Source organism: Cannabis sativa, chromosome 5, assembly GCF_029168945.1.
Source record: "Cannabis sativa cultivar Pink pepper isolate KNU-18-1 chromosome 5, ASM2916894v1, whole genome shotgun sequence".
NCBI classification, from domain to species: Eukaryota; Viridiplantae; Streptophyta; class Magnoliopsida; order Rosales; family Cannabaceae; genus Cannabis; species Cannabis sativa.
In genome coordinates, this window is record NC_083605.1 from 21,221,218 (window position 1) to 21,234,340 (window position 13,123).

Sequence of the window (13,123 nt, forward strand, 5' to 3'; positions counted from 1 at the left end):
TATATCTTTCTAAGTCAATATCAATGGTTGATCTTAGGTCTATGGATCTCAATTTTTGCATGGTTAGGTTCGATCTCAAGAATGTTATTTGTATTTTTTGATTTGTTAGTTAAGCCTACCTTTTGGTGTAGGTGATATGTACATTTTGGGAACATCATAGTATAATTGAGTGGGAGCGCTAATCATAGATATGAAATCTATATCTTCTATCTGGACATAAAAGTAAAACGATAATCTCTTTCGAGCTTGGCTGAATAGAGATAAATGATTGAGCCGTGATGTGGAACTTGAGTTGGTTGAAAGTATGGGTATTTGGGAGGCTCTCAGTTGGATTAAGGACAAAGCATGATTGACAAATGACAATGATTCTTGAGCCTGATCGTTTAGGGGCGATTAAGGCCATTCGCAGTCATGTCATGATGAACTCTCTTCTTGATTTAATTGTTAATGATTGTAGATATTTGTTTAGTTTCATTAGGATTTTTTGTTTTCCATATCCAACCAAAGAGAAGATGGAAAGATGCCATGTTTAGGCATTTTTGTTTGATACTGTATTTCTTTTTATTCCAATAATAATTTGTTTAGACTTTCGGTTTGCTCTTAAAATAAATAACAATATTGTTAAATTAAAAAAATACATAAATAACAATAATGATAAATAGTGTCATTGTCTACGGTGACGGCTCGTGGGTCAGTCAGTTCACTAGGGTTGATTCTATCTTTGCTGCTACAAGCAATCGCTGCCATTTCTGGGTTTATAGTATCCTAAATCCTAATGGGCGTGCTTGATATTTACAGTGCTTCCTCTAATTGCTTCTTCAGAACCAGTTCCAGTCACACACCACTAACACCAGGCTCTGCTATTCTCGGGAACAAGAACAGGGTCGTTTCCATGGCGTCCGTACAGCCTGTGGAGCACCAAGTCAACGACGGCCAACATCAAGTCACTGGAGACTCTTTTATTCGACCCCATTTCAGAAAATTGTCTCCTTATCAACCCATTTTACCTTTCGAGGTATTTCGCTATAACCCCCACTTCCCCTTGTTTCAGTCAGACTATGCTATGAATTAGTTTGGTGATAACTTTTAAGTGTATTTAAGTGACTCCATTATTGTTTAATCCGAGCTATTGCTTGTTTTCTTAGTGAATCCGAGCAATTGCAAAACTAATTATTTTGAAATTGATTAAGAAGGGCTTTTAGGTAGTGTTTCACATAGATGAATACCACACTCGAGCTTTTTTGTAAAGGGTTCTCTTACTATTCGACATTGTTAAAAATTGACAGTGTCTTTACTGTGAACGGTACTCCGGACTCTAAAGTAAGGGCTGTTGTAAGTAGGGAAACAGAAAGCTTTGGAGATAGGATGAACTGGGATAAACGTTTCTGGTTAAAGTTGTTTTGACTTGACTTCAAATGATGTAACACAAAGCTGGGGTTGGAATGAAGTTGGGGCAGTAAGAGTAAAACATTTGTACATATAATCCAAATGCATTTTCGGATAGTGGAGAGAACACTTCATGTCAAAGTTGTTTTGCAGCTATTATTGGGCTGCTGCCATCATAGCTGAAGTCAGGTGGTATCCCTGTTACAAACAATCTGTAAGAGTTTTTCATTTGGAAATGGTGGCTGCAGCATAGATGGTCCACTGGCTTAGATTGGTGGAAAATTGTTTTCTTATTCCTGAGTAGAGCACTTGACATGGGTGTTATAACACATACAGGATGTGGCCCTTATTCCTTAGGCTGCATATATATCTTATCTTATTCAGAAAGGTGAAGTGGTTTGACAACTTCTTGAAATTTTGTTCGTTTTCATTGCAGCTGGCTCTATGATTCCTCTGAATGATATTTAAGCTTAGTTTTGATTGACTTGGGAAAGAACTTTCTTTTGCTAAAATTTTAGATTTGCCTTCTTATAATTTCTTTTGCAGAATTGCCATTGATTAAAGTGTTTGCTTGTTTGTTTTGATCATTATTTTGGGTAAAATTAGGCAATTGCCACTTGTTAGTGTAATTTGCTCATCCGTCCTGGCAATATTTGATATCTTTGCTAATTTATGTAGGTTTTATCATCCCAACTTGGAAGGAAGCCTGAAGATATAATCAAACTAGATGCTAATGAAAACCCATATGGTCCTCCCCCGGAGGCGAGTCATATATGCTATTGTACTTTCTTTCTCTATGAACAAAAATATTTTTTATTACTGTTGAATATAGTTTGGTTGTCTTTTGTTTTTTTCCTTTCCAATTTTAATTTGCACAATTATGTGCACTGCATTAATATATAACACATCTTTTTTCAATCTCCATGATTCCCTGATTGCAATTTCAGATTGTTTGTAGGTTTTTGAGGCTTTGGGTTCATTAAAATTTCCTTATATCTATCCTGACCCTGAAAGTCGTCGGCTACGTGCTGCCCTTGCTGAGGATTCGGGCCTTGAAGCTAAATACATACTGGTGGGATGTGGTGCAGATGAATTAATTGATTTGATTATGCGGTGAGATAAAGAAATGTGCCCATTGAGTTACAATTATGCTGTTCTCAATGTGCGTTGTCCGCATTATCAATCGATCTTAATTTCCAAACTTTGCTCTGTTTTCGATTAAATGTTTTGCTGAAGGTGCGTGCTTGATCCTGGTGACAAGATTGTAGACTGTCCTCCAACTTTTACCATGTATGAATTTGATGCTGCCGTTAATGCTGCAGGTGTCATCAAAGGTGAATAGTTTGGGATGTGAAGATCATATTATATCTGTTTTTTATGTAGCAATGTCAATGTTGATTTATTTTTGCTTTTATATGTTTTGTTAACCTTACCTCAGCTCTTTTTTTTTACAGTTCCGAGGAAATCTGATTTTAGCCTAGATTTGGAACTCATTAAAGATGCAGTTGAAAAGGAGAAACCCAAATGCATATTTCTAACATCTCCTAACAATCCAGATGGGAGGTAATTCCTATTGTTTCATGTATTATTTGACATGAAGTTCCTACATCTATTCTATTATTATGAAATTTACATACCACTGTTGTCTAACACGGTTAATTCAATGTTCCTTCTAGACTTACATAATGATTGTGACTTTAAGCTTCCCAGAATGACAACTTGTGAGCTACATTCATTGCAAAATAATGAACCATCATCATTCTAAAATGACGTGGTTTACAATGTTGCCTTTTATTTGCCTGTACAATATATCAGGATGGCCTTTGTATATATTTGCTGTTTGTTTTATTTGGGATCTTGCTTTAGGTTTAAGACTTATTTTCTATTTTGTCAAATTTCTTTTCTTTTAGTCAATTTCAAAGTGGAGATTTTGAATAATTGTTTAGTGACCTAGTAAAAAATTCCTCATTCTACCAAATTAATTTTCTCCTTTCCTATTTTTTTTTTATTTAAATCATAGAATGTATGCAATATTATTCTTGTCTTCAGTAACTGGTTTAATTTATTGTTATTGTTTTTATTTATGTACAAATATTTATATAAAAAGTAACTGGGTTGATTTCATGCTGTATATGCCAACTTAAGAAGGTGAGGTATCTATTGCTTTTTCTATGAAATTTTTGATAATTTTGGTTCTAGTCTATAGATTTGGTTGGGATGCTATGTTTATGCTATGATTTGTCTATGACAGTATAATTAGTGATGATGATCTCTTGAAGATCCTCAAGCTTCCCGTGTTGGTGATCCTTGATGAAGCATACGTTGAGTTTTCCACAATTGAGTCCAGGATGCAATGGGTGAAGAAGCATGAGAACTTAATTGTTCTTCGAACATTCAGCAAAAGAGCTGGTATTCTCAATTTTTTATGCATTGTATTTTCAAGCCTCAAGGGTCCAGTAGTGCACTGTTATTCTGTTGTGGAACAATTGATTTCATTGTTTAAAATGTCCACATGAATTAATATAGGACATGACTATTAGTAAAAGAAGGAAAGAGAATAAAAAGAAAAAGAATCAGAGCAACGCTTGTTAACATGGAGTTATTACAAGAAATATATCATAAAGTCATAATGCTAATATGCGATGAAAAGCTAAGATTTTAAACAGACCTTCCTTTAACCTGTTTGATCAATTAGTTTGGTGCTAACTGTAAATTGGTTACAATTAGAACAAAGGGTGTCAAGGGGATAGCCTTTTTGTACTAGTTGCCAAGGTGCTTATTGTAGCTAGTGATATTCCATTTTGAAGCATGTTAAAACCCTTACTTTTGCTGTGAAATAAACCACTAATTATTTCTCCTGCATGCACAGAGATGTTGAACAATTAATGTATATCTTAATATAGGATCTATAATCCAAGTACAAGTAATTATTTCCTTGTTGGAATATCTACAGTTTACTTGTTAATTATATTGAACATCAACTCCAAACCTTATTTACCAAGAAGGGTAGCTCAAACCACAAGGTCTTAGGTTAGAGTCTAGGAGGTACCTACACAACAATTTCCGTAGTTTCTTGGTCCCCAATTATTATAGGTTTAGGGGGCCTAATTTCAAAACTCCAAACCTTAGTAGGTGCGATGGTTGGGAGCTTGTTCACTTTACAATAAAAGGTTCACATTTCTCTTACTGTGTTAAATGAGCGTACATGCAAGTGTGAGCTATACCCGAGGCAGGACTTGTTGATTCACAATGTTTAGAAGGACTACGATATTAGACAATTCCTTATAATGGATTCTTTTGATAATTTACAGTCTTGAAGTTATTTAATTGACTTGTCCTTTTTTTGATGACAAAAATTACAGGTCAATTGTTTTACCACTATTAGATAGACCTTTTATTATGCACTAATTTTGTGCCCCTCTATCAAACTTTCTTTTTACTTCATGCTAGTTAACGGATGTAGGGAATGAAAACATAATTCATTCATCAATCTCTTGCATTTATTTTCAGTTGAGATGAGTTTCAAATCCCCCACCCCCAAATCTGAATTATTTTATTTTTTCACCTCTTCTTTCACGTTTCATGCATACTTTCTTTATGTCAACATTGTGGTTGATGCATGGTTGACTTTTCAGTTTTCAGTTCACTATTGTTTCAATTTCATTATTCTTTGCCAAATGGATGACAATCTCATGGTGCAGGTTTAGCTGGATTACGTGTAGGATATGGTGCTTTTCCATTGAGCATTATTGAGTATCTTTGGAGAGCAAAACAACCCTACAACGTCTCTGTTGCCGCTGAAGTTTCTGCTTGTGCAGCGTTGAAGAATCCTACCTATTTAGAGGTGGGTGATCTGTTGAATACAATAATATATGGGTTGTTTGAGATAAGGAGGTTATAACTAATGAGTACTTGCTTATCTTTTCCAGAATGTGAAAGATGCTTTACTAAAAGAACGTGAGAGGCTGTACAACCTTCTCGAAGACGTGCCTTTTCTAAACCCATTTCCAAGCCATTCTAATTTTATTCTCTGCAAGGTTACATCTGGGATGGATGCGAAGAAGCTAAAGGTACACCATATTACTAATCTAGATAAATCCACACAACCACAACTACACACACTCGAAGGTTTATATGCAATAGTAGACACAAACATGCCATGCAATCCAAGACATGTAACAGAGAAATAGAAAGAATCATGTAACATTTGTTTCTTTCTGAGTTATGTAGTTTTTTCTTATAGAAATAGGCTTTTATTAATAAAAATAAGAGACTAGAGAGAAGGAAAACATATGATATACCAGTGGACAGAGTATTCTTTTCCAGCTAACCGAAATCATAGAAAATGGATATGGTCATATCTTTTCCTCATCATCAGAGTCAAGAAAGAAGTTAAAAACTTGTATCTTTCTCACAAGACAACATATCCATTGAAATGCAGGTTTAGGTTTAGATTAGGATAATGGTATGATTTGTAATACCCCGTGTACTATTGGTGGGGTAAAGGTATAGAGATTTACCTCCTTACCCAGCTTGTGTAGTGTATATATAATATGAATTAAAATATATAGATTTGGAGAGTAGCACAAATATTGCATATTTTATTTTGCAAAAAGATTTGAAAAACAGTTAACAACGGATACCTTTCTTGGCCTTTTGGCTAAAGACAAGTGTTGTATTTGTTCTTAACATGTGGACTAATGGTTCACACAAATTGACAAGAACATGTCAAGTGTTTAATTACCAAACACTATTTTTCTATCAATCCAAGTTAAATTAAAATTCAAGAAACAAGAAATTGAAGCAAAATTAAAAGGAAAATAAAGCAATATAAAACTAAAAAAAAAAATCAAGAATGAGATAATATCTAGGTCTTTAACCTTCATCAACTTCATATTTATATTCTAATTGCTAGCCTAGGATCCTTAAGTATTCACAAGGTTTTTCCAAATCACAAGTGAATCTAACCCAATAGATTAATTCTCATATTCCTATCAAGAATTTAAATCTATCAATAGCATTAAATCCCAATTCCCAACCCTAAGTTGACTACCTAGGATGATTAGGTATACTCCTATCTTAAACACAAATTAACAAGAACATGTCAATTGTCCTAGGCTATGTTGATTAGGTCTAGGTTTTCTCTTCCAAGCTCCACCTAATTATAGAAATCAATTTCAAAGGTTTTTTTTTTTTTAATTAACAAAATCTTTTTAAAAGTTGATTACTCTTTGAAAATCATTAAACATAAAGACCTACCGTAAGTGTCCAATTCAATTCCACCATCAACACCACATATTCTTCTGCTGGAGTTATTGAGAAGCAACCTACAAATAGAACATCAAATAAACGAAAGCAATATTAGTTAAAAAAAAAACAATAAACAAAAACAAAGACAAAAAAAAAAAAACAAAACAAACAAAACAAGAACAACTAGTAAGTGAGAATGAGAATATATAAACATAATAAGCTAGTCATTTTATTTTGGAAGAGATTAAAATATTCTACTTGCCAAATGGCTAGAATTTTTGTTAGTGGTGCAAAATGTAATTCCTACTGCAAAATGAAGCAGCCAAAAAGAGAAAAAAAATGCTAAAACAGTTGCATAATAGTCCATCAATAATAATTCTTTCTACTATTGTTTGCATGTATTTACTTAGGTATTTCTCTTCTATCTATATCATGAGAAATGTATCTAAAACTCTTTACTATTCTCTTTACTATTTTGTGTTTGCTTTGATCTAACCTCAATACTTATGGCACTTTGATATGGATTCAGGAGGACCTTGCCAAAATAGGAGTGATGATCCGTCATTACAACAGCAAAGAACTAAAGGGGTTCGTTCGTGTATCTGTTGGGAAGCCTGAACACACTGATATTTTGATGGATTGCCTTAGACGGTTCTATTAATCCATTGCCTGTTTTAAGCTTTAAGTTTTTTTCTTGTTCTCCTTTGCTCTAAAGAAGAAGCAGAACCTTCATTCAAATTGAACCAGTTGAATTGAATAAAATTGAACCATGTTTGTGGTGGTCTGTGTACTACTTTGGTTGAAGCTAGGTTATATATGCTCTATTCACCTCAATTTGTGTAATTTAGTGAAATTGGTTAACTAGGTGTTGTAATGTCAAGTGTGCAGTGGCCAAACCTTATTATTGTTATTTTTTTTTCTTTAGGTTGTTCAATTGACTAATTAGACTAATGCGTATCCCTTAGGGATAGCTGAAGATGTTTCTATGGATGCTTATGGATTTGTCTCACTCCAAGTGATTCTTACATAATTGAGATGGAAGATGAGGATGATCCCAATCCTACATCAATTTTTTTTGGGGGACTCCTCTTACTCACTACTAAGAATTTGGATATGAAAGCATGGATACCTACAATGGAGTTTGACGATGCAGTAATTAAGTATAATGTGTTAGATTTTATTGATAAATACATAAGGAATGAGTCTTTGTTAGAAGACCCGACGTGAAGATCTCATGAGCACAACATGCAGTCAAACTAACGATGCTAAACAAAGTAAATTTATGGGAGTTTTTCTTACCCTTTTCTTTTTATTTTGCACTGAGTTTATTTAATTGAGCCTTGCGGACAATGCTTCTAGTAATTGTGGAGGGAGATTAACTGTCGTGTCTATCATTTTTTTTTTCTTTAGTTATTTATTTTTATCGTTTTTTTAGTTTATATTAATTTTTCTTGCTTTAATTTTAGTAAGTGTGGGTTGAATGAAATTCTATTGACAATGATTGCTCGTGTTTGATGTGTGATTTTACTTTGATGTCTTATGCATGGTCTTGGGGAAAATAATTTTGTTAATGATGAAATTCTTGATTGTGTGATAGTTATAATTCTCAAAAAATGATAGATTCTCATGATTTGTGTGCTTAATTCATGATTAATTATTGCTCAAACTTGATTTTTTTTTTTAAAAAAAAAAATTACACATCAATTAAATTAACATATTTGCTAATGTTTGGAAAGATGAATGCATGTTTGACTTTTGATTTAAAATCTCAACCACTCTAAAACTTGTTTGACAATCATTTGAGGCAAAATCAATAAATTACACAGTTTTAAAATATGATATCTGCAATTTTTTTGGATCGATTGAACTTTTCAAGCCTACCATATTTGTTAATTTCTTAGTTTTATCCAATTTGAGCCTAAATGTTGACAAATTGTTTTTCTTTTGACCATATACACTAACCTTTGAGCCTAAAAAAAATTCTTATTCATCTTTTTTCACACAATAATACATTTATGTTTTATGTATTTGTAATTGTGTGAAGAGGAAAATATTCATGGATATGTGATGATGAAGAAAATATTTACTATTCCCTTAGAATAAATGTTTGTAAGTTGTAAGTATTTCATAAAAAAAAACTAAAAAAAAGTGATGAGAAATACGTCGAAAAATAAATGAATACTTGCAACAATTTAAGTGTGGGGGAATAGTAAGTTTTATGAAAAAAAGATACAAGATTGAATTATTGAGGGAAGTGATTAGGGAATACAAACGGGAATTATTTGAGAAAATATTGTATATGTATGCTATGGTGTGATTTGAGTCCAAATTAACTTTCTTTATCTATCTTTTACCCTAGCCTTACATTATAAGCCTATAAAGTCATATTGATCTTTAAATTATGTGTAATTACATTAGTGGAGAATGCTTTGATAATTAAGCTTATAGAGTGAATTTTTGTTGAAATAAACGTTTCTTTTAAGATGAGCATTGATTGTTGGCATGCATGAATTGATTTGAATGTTAATAATATGATTAGTTGATTGAACACATACACACATAAAAAAAAAAAAAAAGAGTTTGAAAAGTAACTTATCTTAAATTGAAATTCTAATGATTGAAGAATTTACATTTTTCTTGGAATTATAAAGGGATGTATAATATTTGAAACTAATTTTTCTTTTCATAAAGACCGATTTATGTAAGCATTATTCATTTTATTATTAACTTACTCGAGGACGAGCAAGAGTCAAGTGTGGGGGAATTTGATAAGTCGATATTGTACCTTATAAATATAGCTAATTTATGTACTTATATTCTTAAATTGATTCTTTAAATTATTGATCAGTGTAATTATAATTTATTAGTCTATTTTGAAGACTAATCATGCATTTGGAGTCACTTGGAGGGATGTTAGCATATTTTGGTAGAAAATAGTAGAAGCCGGCGAGCTCGGTTTTACAAGATAGAACTTAATTGCAAATTTTAGCAACCTTAGAAGCAGAACTGGACTTGATGCTCAACATGAAAATTTTAGATCTCGTTCTTAGGTTTTCTAGTATATCTTGAATCGCCTAATTTTGAGTTATATTGAAGAAGTTATGACCAAAATACTAATCAGATACATAATAGAAATTGTCTTGGACGCTATAGCGCCCAATTCTTGCGATATAGCGCTGATTTGAAAAAAAACACACACAAAAAAAAAGATAATTTTAGCACATGGGTTCTTCGGGAAATATCTAATGGGCGCTATAGTGCCCAATTCCTGCGCTATAGCGTTGATTTATCATTTTTTCAAAAAAAAAAAAATCCTAATTCTAAGGGAATTCATTTATCTTTTCAAGCACTATAAATAGAACCTTTTAGGCTACGAATTTAATCCTTTTAAAGCTACAAATTAGAGAGAGAAATTCAGAGAGAGAGGAAGGAAGAGACGGAGATCGACTTCGAAGTGTTCTTCATTCTAGTTCTTTTCTTCTCCATGTACTTTTACTAAATATTATGATTTTGGTTATAATGTCTAGTTCTGAGTAGTTTTCTTTTAGTTAAGGGTTATTTCAAAACTCGAAATATGAATTCTCAGTTTCATTATTGAATGCTAATTTCTAGTTTTTATTATATCAAATTGCTTCTATTCTTCTATGTTCAGTGTTATGATTATTGTTTTAATCTTGTTTAGACGGCCGCTAAATTAGATTTTACTTTAATCTACCGTCATCTTAAGATTACTATTCACCTAATAGTCTAGGATTTTAAGTGTTTGTGACAAATTGTAATTTTATTTGTGATGAAGAATAGAACCTGGGTTAAATGAATTATATGCTTCATTGATTTGTTGCCTAGATTAGTCTATCTCCATAAATCTCAAAGCTTTATCTAAGTTAAATAAATTGCATGCTTCGTGGATTTACTACTTAGGTAGAAGAGTTAATTATTGAGCGCTTTACCTTGATTACATATAATAAGGAGATTGAGATAATTGACTACTTCAGCGTTATTTGCGGGATTAATAGTTTGATTGGAAACTGAAATTACATTTATTAATAAAAATTAGGAATGATTGTTGAGGGTGACGAATAACCTTTAACTAGTTTCTCTTATCATAAACTCAATTTTAATTTGTTTATTTTATTTTTATTTATGCTATTTTAATCTCAATCTCAAAACTACATTTTCTAACTCCTGTCATTAATTTTTGAATAATTAAATAAACATAGACCTCGTGAGTTCGACTCGTACTTACTTTTATACTGAAATAATTAAAAGTATTGGAAAAAAATATAGTAAATTTGATACGGCGTACGACACACCTCATTAATAGTTTCTTCATTTTCTCGAATGTTGTTCAATGTTGGTTAGATGGTTGCTTGGTGGTCAAATTAATATTTTTGTTTCCAATTAGCTCTATTAGTGCTCGATTAGGTTCGAGTGTTGTTTGTTCAATTTTCGTTTGATGGTTATTTATCGATTTTCTCGATTTTTGTTCGATGAATTTTGGCAGTTTTTAATATTTGAATATCTTTAGGGTAAATACTATTTTGGATTCTGTATTTTGTAAAAGTTACCAATTGGATCCTCTGTTTTGTTAAATGACAAAATAAACCCTGTATTTTCTAAAATAGTTCAAATAGGACCGTGAACTGATTTTTTTATCAAAATAAAGTTTAATAATAATCCGATCTAAATGTGTTTTATGACAAAACTGTTTATATTTTCTGTAGCTGTTCGTGTTAGGAATTATCTTCAAGTTAGTTATATTAAAAAAAAGTTGTCGAAAATTAAGTTCAGGGTCCTTTTTTTACAATTTTGGAAAATATAGGGTCCATTTTGTCATTTAACAAAATAGATGATCCAATTTGTAACTTTTGCAAAACACAGGGTCCAAAATGGTATTTACCCATATTTTTATTGGGTATTGCATGTTGATTCCTCCCAATTTTTTTAGGGAAATTATAGTAAATGGCCCCAAATTATAGGACTATGTTAGTTTATATCCTCATTTCAAAAAAATTTAGCAAATGTCCCTAAATCATAAGACTATGTTAGTAAATGTCCTCATTTCAAAATCATTATTTTTTTTTTTTTAGAATTAGAAGCAAATTATTTAAATATTATGATATATCTATATTAGTTTTGTTAAAATCTTTTTTATTTTAAAGTTATGTCAATTTTTTTTTATTTTTTTATGAGTTGTTTTGGGTTGTTGGTATATAGATTTTGTTGTACGGTATATCTCTATTTTGTTGTATCATATATTATTATTCTTAGATGATATTTATTTTTTGTTATGATATGTATAATAGTAGTATATAATTTTATTAGCATAATAAAAATATTTTAATGTATGTATACAATTTTATTGCCATGCTACATATATTTAATTATTATTTTTATATTTTTTGATTGTATGATTATTTATTTTAAATAATATTTAATTAGTTTTTATTTTATTATATACAATGGTCATGGTATATATATTTTAATTGTGGTATATAATTTGGTTAGTATAGTATACATACATATATATATATATTAATAATTTATATTTTTTTTTTATTATTTTTTATATATATGTTTTGGTGTATGGTATATGTATTTTTTGTTAACGGTATATAATTTTTTTTTTAAATAATATTTAAATTTTATTTTTTATTGTACTTTTGTTAACATGATATATAATTTTATTAGCATCCGATATATTTTTATTTTTATTTGTTGTTATTATTATATATATTTATATTGTAAGGTATATATTTTATGTTATATGATATATAAATTTTATTGTATAGTATATCATTTTATTTTAGATAATGCATGTTTAGTTTTTATTTTAGCATACATAAAGGTGATATATAATTTTGTTAATATGATATATATAATTTTTTTTTAATAATATTGTATTATTTTGTTTTATTTTTTTATTGTAGGTATATACGTTTTATTGTATGGTATATGGTTTTTGTTGTCTATAATATATTAATTATTAAATATGATATTTAGTTTCTATTTTATTATATATAAAACTTTTGGTATGTATTCATATTATAATGGTGGTATATATCATTTTATTAGCATAATATATATATTTTTTGAGTATTAATTTAGTATTGTTATAATTTCTTTGTGGTATATAATTTTATTACTACGGTATATTAATTTTCAGTACTACGATATATCTAATACTGCTGTATATATTTAAATGATTTAATATATTTATTTATTTTTGTTACAATATAATAATATGCAATACTAAAAAAATTATGTAACTTAATTTTATTATTATATATATTTAATAAAAAAATATGTGATAAATGTATTTTTATAATTTTTATTAGCTAATTTATTAGATTTGACAATTTTCTTAATTTTTTTAAAAAAAGAACATTTACTAACTTAGTTACTAAATTTAGGGTCATTTTTCATCTCAACCCATTTTTTTATTCCAATAAGTGAGCATTTTACTAGACCTTTCATAATGAACCAA

At 30.2% G+C, this 13,123-nt stretch overlaps 1 protein-coding gene across 2 annotated transcripts; it reads left to right on the forward strand.

The window, feature by feature from the left end:
• Positions 1-345: 345 nt before the first annotated feature.
• LOC115716691 (histidinol-phosphate aminotransferase, chloroplastic) lies at positions 346-7,546 on the forward strand. 2 transcript variants are annotated; one of them, XM_030645548.2, is made up of 9 exons: positions 346-1,015; positions 2,065-2,148; positions 2,345-2,499; positions 2,623-2,720; positions 2,841-2,949; positions 3,638-3,795; positions 5,088-5,230; positions 5,316-5,456; positions 7,166-7,546. In XM_030645548.2, the coding sequence occupies exons 1-9, from the start codon at positions 776-778 to the stop codon at positions 7,295-7,297; spliced, it is 1,260 nt and encodes a 419-aa protein (XP_030501408.2). In that variant the 5' UTR covers positions 346-775; the 3' UTR covers positions 7,298-7,546. The 2 variants fall into 2 exon arrangements, with proteins under 2 accessions (XP_030501408.2, XP_030501409.2); XM_030645549.2 differs by lacking the exon at positions 346-1,015 and having other exon boundaries at positions 2,061-2,167.
• Positions 7,547-13,123: the final 5,577 nt, after the last annotated feature.

Excerpts from the sequence above, each read along its gene's own strand:
- LOC115716691 (XM_030645548.2), top strand. The coding sequence starts at position 776 with ATGGGCGTGCTTGATATTTACAGTGCTTCCTCTAATTGCTTCTTCAGA. Across the intron at positions 2,721-2,840 it reads TGCTGCAGGTGTCATCAAAG|TTCCGAGGAAATCTGATTTT; the intron begins GTGAATAGTTTG and ends TTTTTTTTACAG. Across the intron at positions 5,457-7,165 it reads TGGATGCGAAGAAGCTAAAG|GAGGACCTTGCCAAAATAGG; the intron begins GTACACCATATT and ends ATATGGATTCAG.